The sequence below is a fragment of the Argopecten irradians genome, chromosome 5, assembly GCF_041381155.1.
Source record: "Argopecten irradians isolate NY chromosome 5, Ai_NY, whole genome shotgun sequence".
NCBI lineage: Eukaryota > Metazoa > Mollusca > Bivalvia > Pectinida > Pectinidae > Argopecten > Argopecten irradians.
Window position 1 is genome coordinate 34384791 of NC_091138.1, and position 23502 is coordinate 34408292.

The window sequence follows — 23502 nt, forward strand, 5'->3', positions numbered from 1 at the left end:
GATATATATTAATCTTCATTGTTTTAGTTACATTTTGTCATGTTTGATGTACTTTGCAAGTTTTTGAGGATGTGTATAATATTGATTTTCAATGTTTTAGTTACATTTTGTCATGTTTGATGTACCTTTGCTAGTTTTTGAGTGATGTGTATAATATTGAATTTTCATTGTTTTAGTTACATTTGTCATGTTTGATGTACCTTTGCTAGTTTTTGAGTGATGTGTATAATATTGAATTTTCATTGTTTTTAGTTACATTTTGTTTAGAGTGATATGTATAATATTTATACTGTATCCCTTGATTTACAGCAGTGTTTAAATAGTGAGCATTGATTGTTTGTACAGGTAAAGCTATATTCATGTTTAGAGAATAGACAGAGAAAAGCTATGACTAGTATTTCTCTTTCATCAGTAGCATTGTCCCAGTATTCAGTCATACATACACAATGATTGATTTTTTTAATTGTAGAATCATTCTCTGAGCTCCATCCGGTCACATTTACTGAACTATCCGAAAATCAAACCTAGGACTTTTGTCCACTGAGGCAGGCATTATTATCTCCTATTTGAATAATGCCCATTTAAACGTGGACAAAGATGATGGCACATTTAAACTGGGTTTATAGGTTTGAGAACCTGATGGAGCTTACGGTATGTTTTACGTAATATTTTATTGCGCTTGTAACCATAGATCACAACAGTGGAACTAACTTTGATTTACAACATGGCCTGGATTATCACAGCCGTGATTATCTTTGTTCTCCCATTTGAAGGTAAGTGTTTTGTTTTGAACATAATTCAGTATGTATCTCTATAGTTATACAAATTGCTTGGACAAAATAGTTGTCCCCAGTTTTATCCATTTGTTCTTTTTAACTTGCACACGACATAGATAAATAGTAAGCCCATGAACATCAAACGTAATAAATTTTGGTTCGATACATATGTACATTATATAAAGTTTATGTTTCTCTCATGAATTTTTTAATTAACATGAAATTAATGTTGAATTCTCTTGTGAAGAAACGTTATACCGAAACACCAACAGAATTTTTGAATCAGGTTTAATGTCTTTTATTCTGGAAATGTTTGTTTTTCTCACCTCTCAATAAAATTTGGTCCTTAGGTAAACTAAGCAAAACTAAATGTTAACCACAATCTACAGAAGCTTATCTATATCCTTGGGATTCATGATTTCATGCCTCTTAAAGACGAACAGACGAAACCCATAGTAAAACAACCTTACATTAACTACATAAAAGCACATTAGTGATATCATTTCCTCATCCGAGTTCAGCCCATTCGTCCAAAATGGATGATATCTGTCACTCTTCCATGCTTTTTTTACCAAAGTGATTACCACTAGTGATTTCATTACTCAGTTTTCCAAATTTTACAACATATCAGGCTTTGGTTTGTTTACCTGTTAGCATAGATAGTATTCAAAACAGAGTGTTATGTTCAATATGCAAAATTCCTAAAAAAATGACAACAGTGAAACCTTGACAATAAGAATTTAAAATAATCTTTGTATGAAATAAAAAAATATATTGAAAGCCACATGATGTCATCACTAGTTGTTGGAATATGAGTGCAAACAAGTATGATATCCTTTTTGAGCATTTTAATGTTCTGTAACATTCTAAAAATAACTGTATTTTTATGAATACGGTTTCAGTAAAGGAAACAAACGGGGTGTTGTGAAATGTTAAAAAAAGCAAAGTTGAAACCTTTTATAACAAATATGGACAGAACTTAGAACACGCGAGTATTTCCACGTAAAACTTGCACTTTTTCTTCAGAAAAAATGCGCTAAAACAAGTCTACCCTGTAGGTAGGGCGTTAGAATTGTACTTGTATTGGAGTACAATGAATGAGTTTGCAAAATAAATGGAGCAAATCAAATGTGATGAAATGAAAGAGATCGAGTAAAAGAAGTGAAAGAGACCACTTGCGAGAGGTTATATGTTATAAGAGGGATGAACCCAGGGTCCCAACCCAGGCATCCCTCTAATTTGCTTGGGAATAAAATCAATTTTGAAACCTAACAAAAAAAAGAATTCTACTTGTTGTCACCATTGCATGACCGTAAAAAGCAAGCCAATCTTGGATCTTATCTTTTTTATTCTTCCTACTTAACGTGTCCCCGGGCCGAGACACACCCTGCTTAGCGTTCAGTTTAAAGGAAGTGATACAATTGTCAGTATAATATGAACAGGCGGGACGTGCCTGTTCCGTAGCATACTTCAATAAGATAGCACTATACAAAGGGTAAAATTTCCATTATAGCAAAGAACATGATCATGTTGCATCTCCCCAGACACGCACGCACGTTACAAACCCAACTGTAAGTTAGAAATGTATATTTTGACGTCGGAAAATTTTGGCTTTTTTTTTTACCCAAATGGGGTGGTTAAATTTTGGTGTGTGTTTTCAGGTGCCTATTGCACGTATGTACATGGATTCACACATTTCATTGGTTGACTGAACATTCACTGTGAGGTGTTTTCCATTCGTAATCAATGCTATGTAGATTAATACGTCTATATCTTATGCAAATAAATACAAATGTACTAGTAGTATGCTTTATAAAAGAAGAGCAACCAATGATAGCGCTAATTTTGTTTTTGTTTATCATTGATAAAGTACTGATGGACAAACCATGCTTTTGTCATTGAACTCACTTGACAAACAAACACTAACAAAATCAATTTACCATATTTTGAATAATATACCAGACAGTGTAGTTTGTTATTATGAATATAAATATTAATGCATGCCTTTTATACCGTAGTAATGGTTATTTGATGCTTAACAAAAGGTCACTACGTTTCCGAAACAATTGATAACATTTATAAAGTCAGGATAACGTTTATATCGAAGACCTTAAATGTTTAAACACCAACCTAAATTAACAGAGAAGGTTCATTTCGACATGCGATATCACATTGGGAAACCTGCATTATGTAAATTAACATGTAATTCATATGATTAAAATTATTTAGGATATAAAGATAAGCGTAATATTACCGATAAGCTAATTGCTTTTGAGACAAAATTATCAATATCCTTTAACAGCTAAAATTGTAAAAAAAAAAGTTGCGGAAACGTTATAGCCATTTAAATGATGTTGTGTCTTACTTCATAGCGATATCTAGACGTCTTTATAATTTGACCAGGTCACTGCATGCAGAATTTGATGTGCGTCACGAAGTTTTCGGCATCGGCACCTATCGAAATTTTGGAAGATAGTTCATATAATGAGTATTACCACCCTTACGCCCCCTGGTGGTCAATGTTTAATATCCCATGTGGTTCTGACTATCGCAGTCCCTTATTGGACAACTGGGAAAGTCTCGACGTCACCAAGGTAACGAGAATCTATAGCAGTCATCAAATTGACTTAAAAATGTTTTTATATTTTTCTTTTTTTTTTTATTCTAGAAACATTGAGCGCGTTAGGTACTTGCCTTATCATTTGCCGATTCCCTATTTGTTAACACTATTTTATCATGAAAAACATTAAACATTATTTTCTTTCATACCTACACGTGTAATACTGGCTGGTCTAGGGCAATAAACTCATGTCGCCTGAGGCTGTATTGCATGGCTACCCATGCAATAAAGCCTCGTGACGTCACGGCGTCAACAAAATCTGTATTTCCTCGGTAAAATTTTAACATTTTTTCACAAAATTGACTGGTTTTACTATAAAAGTTGCAAGCAACGGAATTTGTGTTGAAAATATTACGTAATTTTTCATGTATGGAAATTGACTTTCAGTCGTGGATTTCTTCGAATTTATTTCTAAATGGCAGGATAGTTGTAAAATTGCAATAAAACGTCGAGGTATGAAAGAAAAATACTCTTTCATAAGTGGATATGAAGGAAAGGGATATTCTACCATCGGGATCACAAAATGTTGCAAAACCCTCTGCAAGCCTCGGGTTTTAGTACATTTTGTGACCCTCGGGTAGAATATCCCTATCCTTCATATCCACACATGAAAGAGTCTTATAATATGACATTGGTATTGTATATATAGCTATTCCATTATTCTTGGTACACATTCACCTCATTCATGTTTTACTTTGCATAATCAAAACGAATGTTCGTAACATCATTAAATGGAGTCTAAATCAATACAGTTAACCCCAGTTAACAAGTCTACATGCTAAAAAATAATACCTTTACTGGCGGAAACCTACTAGGAATAGCGGCGAAAGTAATTTATGGAGTACGTTCCTTCTTTATACGTCTTAATTAAGATGTTAGATATTCTATAACGATGTTATTTCACAATATTAACAATTTCAAAGTAACAGCATATTTCCAGCACAACACTATCCTATGATAAAAGATCGGCACAAATGATTCCATGTTTCAGGTGAGGATATCAGCTTTTAATAGTCTAAGCCAGGTTCTCCACTCGGAAGATTTTGATGTGAATGCGCTCAACATCACCGATATTTTCACGAACGTAACTGGATCCAACAATACCACATACAAATTAACAGGGTAATAGTAATAAGTGGACCCGCGATAATCCGGATGCCGATAATCCGGAAAACTCGCAATCCGGAAGGAAATACGGTATCGGCGAACATATTATATTATTGACCACGTATACGGAATTCGGATGTCCGGAAAATACACAATCCGGACGGTTTGGAACGCGGATTCACGTATTCGGATTATCGGGGTTCCACTGGTATCCGGCTTTTCATTTGGTTTTTCATTCGTCTTATAAATGTAATTTTATCTTACTTTAAAAATAGGAAAAAATGTCCTCTTCTATTTAAATTTTAATTGATTAGTTTAGCAAATTCCTGTGCTAATATAAATAGCTTATCGTATTGAACAAATCAATTGAATCTCTTACTGGGTAGTATCATACTAGATTACAGTTATAAAGCAAAAACGAAAATGTTTTTATTTTCCTGATTAGAAAATATATTCAACCCTTGTAACAAACCGAAACCTCAGAATTGAGCATACTCACTCGACTTGGCCAACATATTGGGGCATATTGATCAAACTTGAGACATATTAACACACAAAAAATATCAAACTCTAAATCTTTAAAATAAATGATGTCGATTCAGAAGCAGAACTCAATGTCAAATACAAATAGGGTAATAAGGATAAGATAGAAACAAAAGAATACAGAGTATCTTGAAAATGTACAAGGATAATAGAACCATACGTTCCGAAAAAGTAAGAGCAAGTGACAACGATGAAAGCATAGAACTACTAAAAAAAATATTCAATTAAATACAACCTGCCTGCTGTTCTAGAAATGTAAAAGTCTTTACCAAAAGCCCTTCTAAAATATAATATGATTCCAGGTTATGTATCCAAAATGGTAATTATATGGTCATATCGCAAAAAGGATGGGGCATTTTAATACACAACAAATACTACTAGTTTGACATCTAACATTTCTAATCGAAACCTTGATATAGACCAGAAACCTCCTCCAACTTTATGGAACCTGTTTGTATATGTCAAACCCACAATAGACTCATAGGAATGCTAGATTATTCAATTGAATCATAAACAGAAAGGAATGATATATTTTTAAAGGAAAATATGCCAAGCGCTAGGTTTTATTTTTTGTTAAGGCCAACATGAAGTTTACATGTTCATGTCAGATTGTATGCCCCTTTCCAGGACTTAAGTTGTGTTTGTTATCTTCATCAATCTTGTGGCCAATTACTAACACTTTATTGTAATTCGAGTTCGTTTTGACATAGATTGTAAACTTACCAGACGCATACTCTTTTGAAGCGCATGGTTCTGTAATACAACGTAAATGAATAAATATCTATGTAATGGTTGGGTGTTGTTTTCTTTTACAGATTTCTGGGTATGGATTTCTTGAAAGCTGACTATGATGATCCAAGAAAAATAGAATTTGGCATATTGCCACAACTTGACGGGGATAATAGACTGATACTTGATGTAACTGAAGGCCATTATAGGATTCCAGATGCATCAGGTGTGGTGAATCTATTCCGTGTAATATATCGATTTGAAAGGAACTCTTTCACGAACAATGGAACTTTGCCCACTAACAATTTTTATTAAAAATAAATGTATATATAGCAGCATTAATGCAAATATATGAAATACGTTTACAAAATTCAAAAGGTCCCAGTGGCCTGTGCTATGGCCCATATGAACCCTGTATTTCAAGGGTTTACATTAATGTTGCTACAATTGACATTTGGTTTTAATAAAATTGGTTCGTGGGCAAATTTCAATTGTTCCTGAAATATGACGTAAAAATGTATTTCTTATACATATTCCTAACAGTTATTATAAGAAACCGCAAAATTCCAGCTACTTTAGGGTACGTTTGATCTTCTTAGCTTCAGAGTTAATGCTTAAAATACCTTAAAAATATATTGTTGTCGTCTAAAGTAAATTCTGAAGTAGAATTGAAGGACATTTTCTCAATCCGTATTTTTATCATATTGGTTTATTGGTTAAATTATGGTTAGGCAGTTTTAGCTGCTCTCACAAGCACTTTTTATTTTCCTCATCCCTCATTTGTGAGGATAACGTCATAATGTGAGGAAGAAAATTGTAAACTGTAATATTAATAATCAATACTTAAAGGAGCAAAAAACATGACAAGTGACCTTGAACTTCCTACTTTAAGGTAACCGGGATTGTGTGTACTACCCAACACATCGACCTTCGATCTACACAACAACATTGAACGTAGCCAATCAAGAGGAATGTTTCTATGCTTGTTACCGCCGTTGGGATAAAACAGCCGCTCTGTACACCTTGGATGGGACGGTATAGTTACTAGTTAGGGTGATGAAATTTTAGATTAGCCTTATCTATGAGTTATACTGAAGTCTGTGGGGATATTGATTAGTGGAAATCTGATCATAGAATCTGAGGGGAACATCATGAATATACAATCCGAGGTGTGTCGAGGGTCAGATGTTCATGAAATCCACCGAGGGTTGAGGTTTCGTTATCGATAGCAGTAAACTTATACTGAATTATTCTATTTATTATTATTTAAAATATGTTTCGTCCTGTTGTCTATTTCTTTTTAATCTTTATCTAAATCTGCTTTTACACTTAAGATTTATCGATTGTCATTTACCTTTCATTTCTACTAACACAATTATCACTGAACAATTAGACCAGATCATCAGGCCGATTTGACAATTGTCATTCAGGAACAATTTTCCTAAACAACAGCTTATCTTTCCTAATCAACAGTTTACCCTTCCATAACAACAACATATCATTCCTGAACAACACTTTATTCTTCCAAAACAACAGCCTATTCTTCCAAAACAACAGATTATCCTTCCTAAACAACAATTGATCCTTTCATAGCAACAACATATCATTCATGAACAAAAGCTTGTTCTTCAAAAACAACAATTTACACATCCGAAATAACAATTTATCTTTACTAAACAACAGATTAACCTTCCCGAACAACTGAACAGAAGCATTAATTTATTGCGTAGTTTTCTATGTTTTCCCATCGCTATAAGAGTTTTATGGATTGATAGTTGGATCGAAATATTGGACTGGTTTAAAAGCGTCCTTATCTTTGGTTTGTCTGATGGATTCATTTTTATCATAAGTATAAGTTCATCTGTAGATTTTCTGTTACTATTTATAGTCGGGCCACGCGTGCAATTGTTTCAAAGGTGTCCTGTCTACTTCCGGATTGGATGTGTCCGATAGCAGCTACTGCGGGAGGGAGTGTGAAGGAGACGCTTCACAGCGATGTGGAAATGAAACACATCTCGTCATTATCAACGCATGTATGTATAGCAAATTTTATCACAAAAATATTCTGTGATGGCCCAAAGAGTAAGTAATGGAAACTTTAGAACCAACAATATACAATAAGCTGACCATCAGTAATTGTTAAATTGTGTTTCTATAATTCGGAACCAACGAACGCATTAACAGGCGCGTGTACACAGCAGTGTAACAAAATTCTTGTGAGGTCAAATCCATGAACATAAAAAACACAATTATTTTGTTCGTGAAATAGTAGTATTGGATCATATACATGTGAAATAACTAACTGTACAGTGGTTGGTGTTTAGAAACGAAGGTCAAGATATCCAGTTAAACATGTACAGTGTTTGTCTAAATACTTACAGTTGAAGCTGTAGACCAGGGATTCTCTACTGAGGAGGAAAATAGATCTATGATCAGCGTCACTTTACCAATGTCTGGAGAAGTCACGGTAGGCTATCAGTTTATGGTTGTGAAGTCCCACAAGACATAATTTACATTTGTTTGTCACAATGACTGTAAACTAAGGAAGTCGGGGTAACGTCTATAGCGATATAATGGACATCCCAAAACGTGAAAATTATGACGACGTCATTAACGTTGACGTTGACACATAAATTGATCACCTTAGAAATGGCTGTTCCATCATGTGGATTAAATCATCGTTGATAATTGGATTTCTTGGTCGAATCTTAACAACTTTAAAGCAAAGACCTTCAAAATTAGTAAATATAGGCATTGTCATAATTATGGAAATTGAAGATTGTCTGCAAAGTTCTGATATTTACATAAATAGATCATTTAATGCTTTGTAAATACATGAACATGTTACCTAAGATACTTACTTAAGATTTAAAAGTCTGGACTATTTTCCCTATATTATATGAAAACGTACGTAAGCGAATCAATATTCCTTTTATTCATTTATAAAATATTAGAAATGTTAATGTTTACTATTACCTAACTATACCTGAAATAGCGGTTAAGCCCTTTTACTATTTTGCTCGTTAATACTTAACAGTGTTTCAATGTAACTGTCTTGTAGGCATTGTCATCGTCATTGACAATGAAACATATCACGTTAATAAATATTTTCGATATAATTAAATAAGAACTATTATAAGAATTTTATTTTTGTGTTTTGGACAGCTTGATTTGACAAGCGTCGTGGCCAATGACGGTAAAGCCTACTTGACCAAGATAGCAGTTGGCGATGACCAACAGTGGATGAATTTGCGGATACGGCATTCACAGACACCATGTAACAGCACCGTTACATATCATAGTAACAAGTTTGTAAGTCAATTTTATTCGATTGTATGTTTGATGATTTCAAAACATAATAAGCTTTAAAGAATATCTTAAGAGTTTAAATTGTTAATCGTTAAAAGTTTGTTTGTTTAAGAATAACTTTAAATACTCCATATCGTCAAAATACGAGTTTGTTAGTAAAGCTTTCAGAATGTAAAAACGTCAACAATATTATTACTAGGTATTTTGTGAAGGGTTGACATACTTTACATATTTGAACTGACAAACAAATGCTTTTCTCTCAACCAATCGTTTTCATTCCGAAGTGCATTTTGTAAAATATATGAAATAACAAGAGAAATATGAAACAAATAAAATATTTGGATATTGAAATTGATTTACAATCGTTCGTCTTTATACATTCCCGGTCACCGCTTCATCTGCGTATATTCAACTAAATATGGCCGTCTAGCGTTTTATAGAAATTAACATTTGAAGGGAAAATCGGGCTTGAAAAATCTTGATTTGTCAAAGAAATTGTTTTTAGAGGCATACGTAAAAAAATGTACTAGAGCAATGGAGGGAATTATCGTCAGGGGGTAGTTATCGCCAGTTTTTTAAAATTATTTTGATAAATGGTACAGTCCGGTTGCTATAGTTTCCATTAAAGCAAAATGTTGTTCTTTTGCAACCTTTCTGACCCTACCATCATTCAGGAAAAACCTTTATCTGTTTGTATTTTGATGTTCAAACCTTTTAATATGTTTTCCATGCTGTATTTCAGGTATCAAATACAGAGTCGTATTTTTTTCGTTTTTGCGCAGTTTGTTTTTAAGTTATATAATTCATACGCTATCAATAAAATGAATGTTGTAAAATTGGTATGATGAAATAATTCACCGATAAGAAGCCATAAATATAATTACCGTATATGTTGATAGAATCTTCAAGACAACAATGGCACTGTTTATGTTGATCGACTAATGGCAGTCTGCATGATTTTAAGCAACAAGACCGCACTGCATGCGCCCTTGGATGTTAATCTCACGTTCAGCAAAAGTGAGTATCTCATACCAAACGTTATCACATTCTTATCGAACGTTATATTTTGAAACAGAACGAGATCTCTATGACGGAGGAAATGACGTGTTCCGATTGGGATTCCGGAGTTTGTTTACATTTATTCTTGTTTCATTGATTTCGAGCAAACCATACTTTATGTAAACTGATAAGGGATTGAAGACAAAAAGTTCCAGAAGTCAAAGTTTCTTCTTCAACCCCGGTAAAGATTATCATGGAAATAGAAATCGGGCATTAAGTCAAGACACGTTTATAATGTATGATTAGATTACTGTTAAACTTTTATTGATGAAGAAAATAAGCAAGTGTTCTCCTTTGAATCTATGACTATTACAAATAATACATAAATTTGATTTGTTACACTGCACATTACTTTTTACTTTGCTTTCAGGTAATGTTATATTTCCTTCCAGATTTGTTCTTCAAGCGGAAGTAGTTGAAAGCAGTAAGTATTTTAATTAAGCTCTGTCATTTTTTCTTGGGAGTCATCTTATCATATAACATTATCTTCTCTTGTGCACAGTTTATCGACCTTTGAATCTTTTCTTTCGCTATTAGATAACATTATAAAGTTATGATCCAGGTAAAATAAAAAGAGTACCCGGGGTTTTACTCTATACGATAATCTGTATGAAAACAAAAGGCCCAGAGGGCCTGTATCGCTCACCTGGTTTGTAATGCCAAGTAATGTTCTGAATACAGGTTCATTGTTTCTTTTCTGAAGGAATTTTAATATTAACCTCTAAATCCCCTATTGGGCCCCACCCCTCCCGCCCCCAGGGGGCCAGAGTCAAAATTTATACAAGTTCTGTTCCCCTTCCCCCAAGGATGTTTGTGGCCATATTTGGTTACAATCCATGCAGAACTCTATGACTAGTAGCGATTTAAAGGATTTACCTCTATTTCCCCTATTGGGCCCCGCCCCTCCTGCCCCCGGGGGGTCAGAGCCAAAATTTATACAAGTTCTGTTCCCCTTCCCCAAAGGATGTCTGTGGCCAAATTTGGTTACATTCCATTCAGAACTCTATGACTAGTAGCGATTTAAAGGATTTACCTCTATTACCCCTATTGCTCCCCCTCCTGCCCCCGGGAGACCAGAGCCAAAATTATTTATACAAGTTCTGTTCCCCTTCCCCAAAGGATGTTTGTGGCCAAATTTGGTTACATTCCATTCAGAACTCTATGACAAGTAGCGATTTAAAGGATTTACCTCTATTTCCCCTATTGGGCCCCGAACCTCCTGCCCCTGGGGGATCAGAGCCAAAATTTATACAAGTTCTGTTCCCCTTCCCCCAAGGATGTTTGTGGCCAAATTTGGTTACAATTCATGTAGAACTCTTGGACAAGTAGAGATTTAAAGGATTTACCTCTATTTCCCCTATTGGGCCCCGCCCCTCCTGCCCCCGGGGGGTCAGAGCCAAAATTTATACAAGGTCTGTTCCCCATCCCCCAAGGATGTTTGTGGCCATATTTGGTTTCATTCCATTCAGAACTCTATGACTAGTAGCGATTTAAAGGATTTACCTCTATTACCCCTATTGGGCCCCCCCCTCCTGCCCCCGGGGGACCAGAGCCAAAAATTTATACAAGTTCTGTTCCCCTTCCCCAAAGGATGTCTGTGGCAAATTTGGTTACATTCCATTCAGAACTCTATGACAAGTAGCGATTTAAAGGATTTACCTCTATTTCCCCTATTGCCCCCCCCCTCCTGCCCCCGGGGGACCAGAGCCAAAATTATTTATACAAGTTCTGTTCCCCTTCCCCAAAGGATGTTTGTGGCCAAATTTGGTTACATTCCATTCAGAACTCTATGACTAGAAGCGATTTAAAGGATTTACCTCTATTACCCCTATTGGGCCCCGCCCCTCCTGCCCCCGGGGGACCAGAGCCAAAATTTATACAAGTTCTGTTCCCCTTCCCCAAAGGATGTTTGTGGCCAAATTTGGTTACATTCCATTCAGAACTCTATGACAAGTAGCGATTTAAAGGATTTACCTCCATTTCCCCTATTGGGCCCCGCCCCTCCTGCCCCTGGGGGATCAGAGCCAAAATTTATACAAGTTCTGTTCCCCTTCCCCCAAGGATGTTTGTGGCCAAATTTGGTTACAATCCATTCAGAACTCTATGACAAGTAGCGATTTAAAGGATTTACCTCTATTTCCCCTATTGGGCCCCGCCCCTCCTGCCCCCGGGGGACCAGAGCCAAAATTTATACAAGTTCTGTTCCCCTTCCCCAAAGGATGTTTGTGGCCAAATTTGGTTACATTCCATTCAGAGCTCTATGACAAGTAGCGATTTAAAGGATTTACCTCTATTACCCCTATTGGGCCCCGCCCCTCCTGCCCCCGGGGGGGTCAGAGCCAAAATTTATACAAGTTCTGTTTCCCCTCCCCCAAGGATGTTTGTGGCCAAATTTGGTTACAATCCATGCAGAACTCTATGACTAGTAGCGATTTAAAGGAAATGTTGACGGACGGACGGACGGACGGACGGACGGACGACGGACGCCGCGCCATGACATAAGCTCACCGGCCCTTCGGGCCAGGTGAGCTAAAAACCAAAGGCTGCTATAATATGACTCGAACAAGCATGCTAAATTTCAAGGCAAACTCTTTCAAGTTCCCATTTAAGTCCGTTGCAGTTAGAGTGAGTGAGCGCAGGTTCAGTCTGGGGGAGTTAAAAGAGCTAAGAGAGGGACAGGACTACGATTTTATCAGAATCCCTACAAATAAGGAAGCATTGCAGGAATACAGTCAAAGCATCCCATACAACGTTCTTCTCGACTACTGATAAAAAAGCTCCATAATGGTTTAGAACAAACTCTACAATGTTTTGGAACAAGCTCCACAATGTTTTGGAACTAGCTCCACAATGTTTTAGAACAAACTCTACAATGTTTTAGAACAAGCTCCACAATGTTTTGGAACAATTAGCTCCACAATGTTTTAGAACAAGCTCCACAATGTTTTAGAACAAACTCTACAATGTTTTAGAACAAACTCTACAATGTTTTAGAACAAACTCTACAATGTTTTAGAACAAACTCTACAATGTTTTAGAACAAACTCCACAATGTTTTAGAACAAGCTCTACAATGTTTTGGAACAATTAGCTCCACAATGTTTTAGAACAAGCTCCACAATGTTTTAGAACAAGCTCTACAATGTTTTGGAACAATTAGCTCCACAATGTTTTAGAACAAGCTCTACAATGTTTGTACAGGTCCCACAATGTTTAAGAACAATGGGGTTACTTAAAGACCCATGCCCAAAAATCACGAAGCAATCTAAAACAGTCTTAAGTTTAGACATAGCCATTCACAGATAAATGTTACAAAACGTTACGTCATTTTTGATTGGCTAAGCAAACACTTAAGTCTAAGACTGTTTTATGATCCTGGGGCCAGATTTGTGCGTTGTAGGTTTATCCTAACATGTTTATCGATCAAACGATGATCGATCAAACGATGGCTGACGTGATAATTGGTTGTTCCAATCACAACGAAAGAAGCAGGGGATATCTTTTGAGCTACTGAATCAAGGGTACATGGATATACCTTTCTGTCAATGCATTATTTGATCGAGGTCTTAATTTGCAAAACCATTCATCCAGCGTCTACCGTCCTTTGATCTCAGACAGCTTCACCATTTCACCTCTGTAATTGTAATAGGCTGTAAACCAACTTTATTTTTCGCGTGATTTACTTTAGCGAATTTTGCGATCCAAGTATTTGCGAAACTTTACCTCTGCGAATTACCATTTCCATCATATTTATTAATTATCAATATATTTTTTTTATTGATGGCAGCGGTTGGATAATATTGCTCACACGTTTGACATTTGAATTGGGAATCAGTTTAGATGAATTTGAATGTTTGAGTGTGTGCTCTGACAGTGAAATAAATCTTGAGTGAGCTGTTCTTCCATTTGTGAAACATGCGGCAATATGTCTCGATTAGGTTACAATTTGTTATTTTTTTTCAATCGACGAATTGATCAGTTTACAGAATATATGTTTTACACTTTTTCTCACTAGATATTTGTGAGTATAAAGACGTGGCCGTGGTGGACCCTATACCCGACTCCAACATCGACATATGGTACCCTTGGTATGGTAACGACGTCTCCAGAATCAACCGCGGCGGGGTGTTGATACACGCTAACCAAAGGCCATTTCCTAGTCCTAGAATAATGGTATATAGGTCTGCGAACTTCCCATATGTTTCTCACGTCGAAATTAAAACAACAGCGTCAGAGGTACATTTGGAAGCTAGCAGTTGCAGCGGGAATTTCGAGAATCGGTCACTTACGGCATGGCGACATTCTAACGGGTTCTATGATTTCAATGCAACCCTGTTGGTAAACAGCGATGTTTTCACCTGCACTGAACTTCTTGTGTTGGAAATAAACACCGACTCGGTTATATCATCCGAACCTTACGTCTTCCAGATGTATATTATGGGATGTGCACTCGATACTCAGTATTCCGGTAAGTACGAGTGTATAGAAGACTCGACCTTTCCTTTGTTCTTCTTTTCTGTTAAATAGTACATGATCTGGCGTGTATAATAAAATGTTTCAAAAACAAAAATAAAAACCACAGAACAGCAATACAATCTTGTTCTAGGCTGCAAGGAAATGCATGACGGCCAATGATTTGTATATGGCCGTCATGCATACGCATTAGCGCTTGGTTTGTTGTACGTGTTTTCACTCGGACACTGGGCGGTCATGCTCCATTAATTGCGTTACCTGGTCAAGATGTTACATATAAAGCACTTACCTGTGATCCTTATGAAGGAATGCAGAATATATACTTCTCGGCCATCTTTCAATGCCCTCATAGGATAATTTCTGCACATAAATCAACAAAATAATATCGATAAACATAATTTTTCGCCTTTATAAAAACTGAAATAAGTTTAATTGATAACGCAAGAGCTGCAAACAAACTATATATGCCTCATCATCAAAAACGAAAAGAAAAGATAGATAGATATATTATCATCATTTCTTTCATTGCTTACCGTTTTTCCAGACGACATTTAGCGTATTCGCTCCAGCGACCATTGCCACCTGTTTGTTATTATGAAGCCTATAGCTCTCTAAAAGTTCAGAGAACCCCGCAAACACGTATACATAAGTTGGTAGGAATCTAGTCAATGAAATGTAAAAGTAACACTTTCACTGGTGAAACCCAACAAACGCACGCAATGCACGTGGTCAGCCTTTAAACATACATCTAACGAAATCCTCCATATCTATAGCGAAACGAAATCCATGCCCATGTTCGCGTATTACCGCACCCATCATAGCGGGCATTTTTCTGAAGCTATGTAAATACATTTTTTTCAAAAATCTTGCAATTCGAAAGCTAATCTTAATCTTTCTGATGTTAAGTAAACATTGATATTTAACTGATCATAGTTGAGACGAATCAAAATATTGTCATTTATGTGCGACTTATTATTTCAAAGGACAATTCACACACTATAGAACTTGGTTATATTGATGTTGAAAGCCTACGCTTTAGTTTACCGTTACATATCGTTATCTATTATCTAACATGAAAAACAGCTAATGCTTAGGATAGGTTTTCATATTTTCTTCTCCGGTTTCACCGTCGAATAACCACGGTTAATTATATTGCACTACCCTCGATAACCATACGGTGATAAGTTTAACGAAGTGCAATCAACCATGGTCTCCGACGGTGATTAGTGTAACGAAGTGCAATCAACCATTGGCTCCGACGGTGATAACTGTAACCTAGTGAAATCAATCATGGTCTCCGACGGTGATAAGCGTAATGTAGTGAAATTAATCATGGTCTCCGACGGTGATTAGTGTAACGTAGTCCAATCAGTCATGGTCTCCGACGGTGGTTAGTGTAACCTAGTGAAATCAATTATGGTCTCCGACGCTGATAACTGTAACGTAGTGCAATCAGTCATGGTCTCCGTCGGTGATGTGTAACGTAGTGAAATCAATCATGGTCTCCGACGGTGATTAGTGTAACGTAGTGCAATCAATATTATGAGTCTCCGACGGTGATGAGTGTAACATAGTGCATTCATTCATGGTCTCCGACGGTGATTAGTGTAACGAAGTGCAATCAATCATGGGTCTCCGACGGTGATAACTGTAACCTAGTGAAATCAATCATGGTCTCCGACGGTGATTAGTGTAACATAGTGCAATTATTCATGGGTCTCCGACGGTGATGTGTGTAACGTATCTTGCAATCAATTATGGTCTGCGACAGCGATTAGTGTAACGTAGTGCAATCAATCATGGGTCTCCGACGGTGATGTGTGTAACGTATCTTGCAATCAATTATGGTCTGCGAATGCGATTAGTGTAACGTAGTGCAAACAATTATGGTCTCCGACGGTGATGAGTGAAACGTATCTTGCAATCAATTATGATCTCCGACGGTGATTAGTGTAACGTAGTGCAATCAATCATGGGTCTCCGACGGTGATGTGTGTAACGTATCTTGCAATCAATTATGGTCTCCGACGGTGATTAGGGTAACGTAGTGCAATCAATCACGGTCTCCGACGGTGATAAGTGTAACCTAGTGAAATCAATCATGGTCTACGACGGTGATAAGTGTAACGTAGTGCAATCATCCATGGGTACTCGGTGGTGATAAGTGTAACGTAGTGCAAGGAGATTTTGGTCTTTTATGAAAATAGTTTTTACCATTGGTGTTAGCATTTATTTATATTTACACTTGCTATGCTTGGTCACTATACGCTAATACTAGCCGATTTTGTTTACCATAACTGCATGGTAACATTGAACTTTGAACTTGCGTAAGAAAATGTTCTATGCAACGTAAAAGGACTACTTTTTTTAAACAAACACATCGCTTTGTTTACATTTTGATGCAACATTACGTGTATATTGTTGTTTTTCCATAGAATTTTGGAAAAATGTAAACAATAAATAAATGTTTTATATTTATATATGATTCAAACAATTTTTAAATTAACAATTGTATAAAGAAACGGAAAAATATCCCGACCGGGGCGACGTGCTTTCATTTTTGTTAAAAATGATGGGTGTCAAATGTAAACATTACCTCTGTGTCTGTGTTCGTCATACGATCGAGTCTTTTGGGTGGACGGGCGTGAGACCTTCTGATAGAGGTCAGTTATAAACATATCCTCTTGTCTATGTTCTTTGAGAATTTAATCTTGTGTATCATAAGACATGCACCGCTAGTAATCCACGTGTTGACAGTTACGCGTCACCACAAATACATTGTATCCATCGAACACAAGTGAAGTTGTTCCATCTATAGCCTAGATGGCGATGGATATAAGCGTAGATTATATAATCACATGGCTCCGAAGGATGTAATATCGTCAAGTCAGACGACAATCTCAAACAAATTTCGCTACTTGAACACTGGTGTTTTGACAACTTCGGAAAACATGTTCACACATGTGGCCGAGAACAAATGCTTTATGTTATTACGCTATATATGAACTTTTTGCAAAATTTAATACCTACTTAAAGTTCTGATCTGATTAAAAAAATTATCTCTGAAATTTACTTTGTTTGTCATGTTTATTTTACACTAAAATATTGAACTTTTTTGTCGTCGCGGATGAATAATTCTACCTTACGTGCAGCGTCATCATTCGCTGTTCAATTGAGTAAGCTCCTCCCACTTTTGACCGACTTTTATTGAATAATTACGTCACTTTCAAATGACGATTTTATTGCATAAAATATAAAGAAAAAGTCGCGTGAGTGTAAATATAGGGATTGGATTTCGTTTTTATGTTAACCATGCTTGTATGGAGCAATTCCTCTAAGAATATATTCAATATGGGGCGCTAACGCGCCCCATAGAATATATTCTTAGAGGAATTGCTCCATACAAGCATGGTTAACATAAAAACGAAATCCAATCCCTATATATATACATATGATAATGTAGTTTAAGAAATAGTCAGTAATGATAATTTGCCCCAAATAATAAAAATGTGCATGATTTAGAAATGGAATGTTTTTTCTTGTACCTAGGTTACCAATGTACAAATGTTGTGGATTTGATCGCTTCTGCACCTGGATTTTCCTATGAAGACATTGTAATACACAGTTCCAGTATCGACATCAGTCCTGCCCCTGTCAAGCCCTGTGACGGTAGCCTCTACCTCACGCGGGCTTCATTTGCAGAGCCACTGATCATCACTGTCCTTCTCCTCGCCGACGTCAGGAAGAATAACCTTCCTGTGAATTACATCCGGGTGGTTGGGGAAGTGGACAGTGTGACTATAGAGTACACGGGCGGCTACTACAGTAACGTCGTAAACCAACTCCCATCGGATAGTTCGACAATCATCGGAGACGAGCTGGTGGCCAACTTCACTGCAATAAACATGTATGCTGTGAGGATAATCGATGGTACTAAAGGGACGTACCACAACATAACAGCCGTCATCATAAAAGCCTGTATTCTGAACGGTAAGTGAATCTATAAATAGTCATGCTTGCCTCTTATTTTTTTCTTAAATACCTTTAATTTTATCTGCGTCCGACTGTTGTTCTTGTTGCTCCAACCCCATGGTGATCTGGAAGTTTATTGACATAGACGACGCCGTCACTAACGACATCCTCGATACTCCAGGGCTTCCAATCACTTACGATCTCTACACCCCTGGACTATCTCATAGTAAAACTGGAGGCAACAGAATAGAACAGGTAATTTAGTCATTTGATGTACATCAAAAGAGCCGTATAACGGTACACTGTGGTTGACTGTGTGTCTTTGATGTTAGGCGTCGCTCTCTCTGTAGTCTTCAAAGGAAATCTTTGCTAGCCTGTGATTGGTCAAATGTTTTCCGCTGAGCTGCCTTCAATTTCACTATGAGATAGTCCAGGGGTGTAGAGATCGTAAGTGATCGGAAGCCCTGGAGTATCGAGGATGCACTAACGACGGCTGTCTTTGTAACTTACCCCATAATTGTCTCCTGGCTATTTCTATTATAATATTTTGTATTAATTGTACTTTTATGTCGACAAATTCAAATGGCTTACAACGTTTCTACCTAATAATTGACAAAGTTTTTAGTGACAGCGTTTTTTGGACCCGTAAGGTCAACATCAGCTGTGGGTTTTTTTCACAAAACGCTGTCAGATCCACGCGCTGTCAGTTCCAATCCTTACGTTCAGTACGCGTTGGTTATGTAAGCGTTTCCTACCAATCACTATATTGTTTGCCTCCGTCTTAACATTATAGAGGAAAACTCCATGAAGACAAACTAATAGTAACAATGTCAATAAATTGCATTGAAAAGTTTTTTTATATATATATATAATTCTTGCTAGGAGCTTAAAAGCACGCCAGTCAAATCATTATGTGTAATAATGTGGAAAAATATGGAAAAACAGCTCTCTAGTTCAATGAAAAACGAATCGGTTTAAGATGTACTCCCTCCGTTTTCTATGCAGAATTTGTTTGCACTACAATAATATGGTCTCAATTTTTTTAAATATTAAAAAAAATGTTTCATTCTAAACATCGGGTATAGCCTGTCTTTATATCATTGCAGAAGATATTTTCAATGGAGATTTTGTCAATGATACAAGGCTTTGCGAAGAAACCACGACAACTTCAACAAGTACCACCACCACCACCACCACTCCGCAGCCTTCTACCACCACCACGTCTGCTCTGGTGTCAACCATTGCCGCCATGGCGTCCACCACGGCCATGCAGTGCTGCGCGTGCACCCCTGTAAAGCCAACTATATCCGTCCAACAAGCGGAAGAAAAAGCAGAGCAAATGGCAAAGGAACTCACAGTTGACAAGTCGACATTGTCGTCTACTATTAGGAAGAAGACTTCGGCCAAAGACGAACGTCCTTCCGCCACGATGGTTGGTTCTATCGGCGCCATTCTCCTGTCGTTGACATTCGGCCTCGTGGTCGTATTGGATGCTGATTATATGTACAAGGTTTACAAAATCGTCCAGAAATGGAGACGACTTCAGCAGAAGCTTAAACTAGCAAATGCAATCTCAAATCCAGAACCAGCTCTCGAACCTGGTCTGAACACTGAGGCTGGACTGAACTTTGAACCCGGATCGAGCCCTGACTCTGGAGTGAACCTTGAACCCGGACCGAACAAAGAGTAGTCAACCCTAGCACAATAGTTGTATAACGTTGATGTTGCATATTAAGCGCGAACGTATCGTAAAACGTTCTACTTATTGCATTTATAGGAAAATGAAAGAACACTGGTATTTATACCAAATTGCAAATGAAATCATATAATCCACTATTTACTAATGTTTAGAAATAAATTACGTAATTTGTGATATGCTGTGATCAAGGACGTAGCTGAGACGTCATTGAATGGAATATATCATCACACCATCTGTGGAAATGTATTACGACATGTAGGAATTTAATCGGCATGATACGGCAAAGAAAAGTATACAGAACGGTGTGTTCTCCTTTCTCCCAACTTGTGGAAGAAAGGAGAACACTGAACACTCTGAACACTGATTTTTACAACAGAAAGACAGTGACGAGTACTCTGAACACAAATGAAAAATTATTTTGTTTTGTGGATATTGTTGTTCAGTGAACCGGATGGGTTATAAGACAGCGTTACCTAGGATGACTACGGCACTGATCAGGATATGTGGCTACAACAAAGAGCGGCCCGTTTCTCAGCCTCTCACAAACTACCAATTAACGGCCATATGGTAGGCGTCGACGTGTCGTGTGAAGCAATGTATCATAAAAACCTGTCTTTTATCATTTACACAGGTGTTCACTGCTATGGAATGTGAAACATGTTCTCTTCTTTTCATTTAATCATTCCATCATCTTGTTATGCGTCCATAGTATGAAATTTCGCGAAGTATTATTCATTTGTTGTACAAAAGTTCTAATGATAGTCGTCATGAAGTAACATAGAGTTACCGTCTTTGTCGTAAAAACCGTCCATAGACTAAAATTCGTTTCAAATGGATGCTTAGTAGAAATGTCCTTTAGCCAATTTATTGCGACCTAGTAATTTTACCTAAAATTCAGTCAGGCCTATAACAGATATTAGTAATTAACTTTATACAATAACTTAAATGATCGATAAGTTAATGTTGTTTTGAAATGTAGATGGGGCATAGGAAACCTCGATACACAGAACTTGGGACAATTGCTTGGGGTTGCTTATTAGGGCGAATAGAGTATATATTGTAGTAGGCAACCGCCGGGGTGACAAGGTGTTTTGTACGTTCAGACTTATAAAAATTAATTTATTTAAATATTTAGATACTAATAATTTGGGTGTTATGTTCGTTTTTGACTAACAATGTAGACATTTAATTTGCTTCAGCAACCGTTCATATGTCTCAACAAAGCATACTATTGACGGTTTTGAGTTTTATCGATATTCATAAGATTGTTGTTGATTTTTGTTTTTGCAATAAAAATGAATTTGGAAACACGTTTTCAACGTGTGTTTGATATGTTTGCTTATGATGATATATCAAATCGTATAAATCGTATATTTTCTTGGATGTCTGCCTTCAACAACAGTTAGGGTGAGAAAATTACTGACGTGACACGAATTGGACCTCAGTGTCAACAGCGTGTCCTGTGGAGACTCTCTGCGTCAACGACACATCCTGGGCAGGCCCTAAGCGTCACTGACGAGCCCTGAGCAGACCCTTGGCGTCAAAGGGTCTGCACAAACCCTCGGCGGTCTCCATAATTCACTGAGCAGGTCATTAGCATTACTGATTGTAGGTAAAGCACAAGGTCAAATCATCCCCATTGATAAAAACTGCCATGACACCAACAAGCTATAACAATGTTTCGCATCTTCTACAGCAAATACCAGATATTGGCCCTAACGACATGTTTCTCCATCAACTTCAGTTTTCCACAATAATGTGGTATAGTCTTAGATATACAAACAATTCAATCCAAACCAACACATTGTATTAAGTAACCTGTTTAAAACCGACAAGGATATAGTCATTCAGATCCCCCGCCAATGGAGATATCAAAGCTGAAGTAAAATTGATTGTGGAGACTTATGTGTATGGAAAAAAAAACCAGGAAAAAGGAAGTTGAGCTAAAGAGAGATGGAGTATAAATCAAGTAGAGCTGGGCTGCAATTGTTGAATCAGGTATACAGCCTTGACATTTATATTAGACTATATACATAAAGATGGGTGGAGTTTTGCAAAGTAACATTTACCATGATATTTTCAGCAATGTTTCCATGGTAACGGAAAAAGTGCAAAAAATGAAAACCTAAAAATAGCAAAAGGTACTACTAGACCATAAAAAGAATGTGTCTATGAAGATTCGTGGAAATATCTCTGCTGATTTTAGAGTTATACTCCGGAAAAGAACCTGCTACAAAAATATGATATTTTCAGCAATGTTTCTATGGTTACAGAAAAAAGCACAAAAAGTGAAAACCTAAAAATAGCAAAAGGCACTACTAGACCATAAGAACAATGTGTCTATGAAGTTTCATGGAAGTATCTCTGCTGGTTTTAGAGTTGTGCTCCGGAAACGATTCTTACACAAAAATCTGCCATTTTCAGCAATGTTTCCATGGTTACAGAAAAAAGTACAAAAAGTGAAAACCTTAAAATAGCAAAAGGCACTACTAGACCATAAGACCAATGTGTCTATGAAGTTTCGTGGAAATATTTCATCTGGTTTTAGAGTTATGCTCCGGAAACGAACCTGGTACAAAAATATGATATTTTCAGCAATGTTTCCATGGTTACGGAAAAATGCAAAAAATGAAAACCTAAAAATAGCAAAAGGCACTACTAGGCCATAAGACCAATGTGTGTATGAAGTTTCGTGGAAATATCTCAACTGGTTTTAGAGTTATGCTCCGGAAACCATTCGTACGGACGGACGGACGGACGGAACCCATTTGCATATCCACCGCCAACTTCGTTGGGCGGGGGATAAAAATGAACTTAACTGATGACCGAATAAAATAAATTAGCTAAACAAGATGCATTATTTCAACACTTTTATTATGAGATATCGAAGCTATTCTAACATGTTTGTTCTATATCATCATGATAACAATATTTCAACTGAAAATAAACATAAACAACAACATCAACATGTATATATGAACATACAAGATTATGGGTCAACCAAGACTTATCTTGGCAAGGATATCTGTAAAAATAAATGGAACATGCACACAAAGGTATGGTAACAGTCTTAACGTTAGTGGCATATACATGTAGAATGACACATAATTGTGTAGACAACACGGAAACACAAACACGGGACAAAATTAAGCATGGCACACAAGTGGATAAAGTACAAATGGGGTCATATCTAAAAGACAAGTTGAACAAGGAAG

The 23502-nt window shown here is 36.8% G+C and overlaps 1 protein-coding gene across 1 annotated transcript; it reads left to right on the plus strand.

The window, feature by feature from the left end:
• Positions 1–560: 560 nt before the first annotated feature.
• LOC138323636 (uncharacterized) lies at positions 561–21600 on the plus strand. Its single transcript, XM_069268382.1, has 13 exons — positions 561–773; positions 3180–3370; positions 4388–4518; positions 5862–6001; positions 6668–6810; positions 7664–7808; positions 8157–8242; positions 8941–9087; positions 9984–10101; positions 10514–10567; positions 14159–14611; positions 18166–18606; positions 19695–21600. The coding sequence occupies exons 1-13, from the start codon at positions 725–727 to the stop codon at positions 20276–20278; spliced, it is 2682 nt and encodes an 893-aa protein (XP_069124483.1). The 5' UTR covers positions 561–724; the 3' UTR covers positions 20279–21600.
• Positions 21601–23502: the final 1902 nt, after the last annotated feature.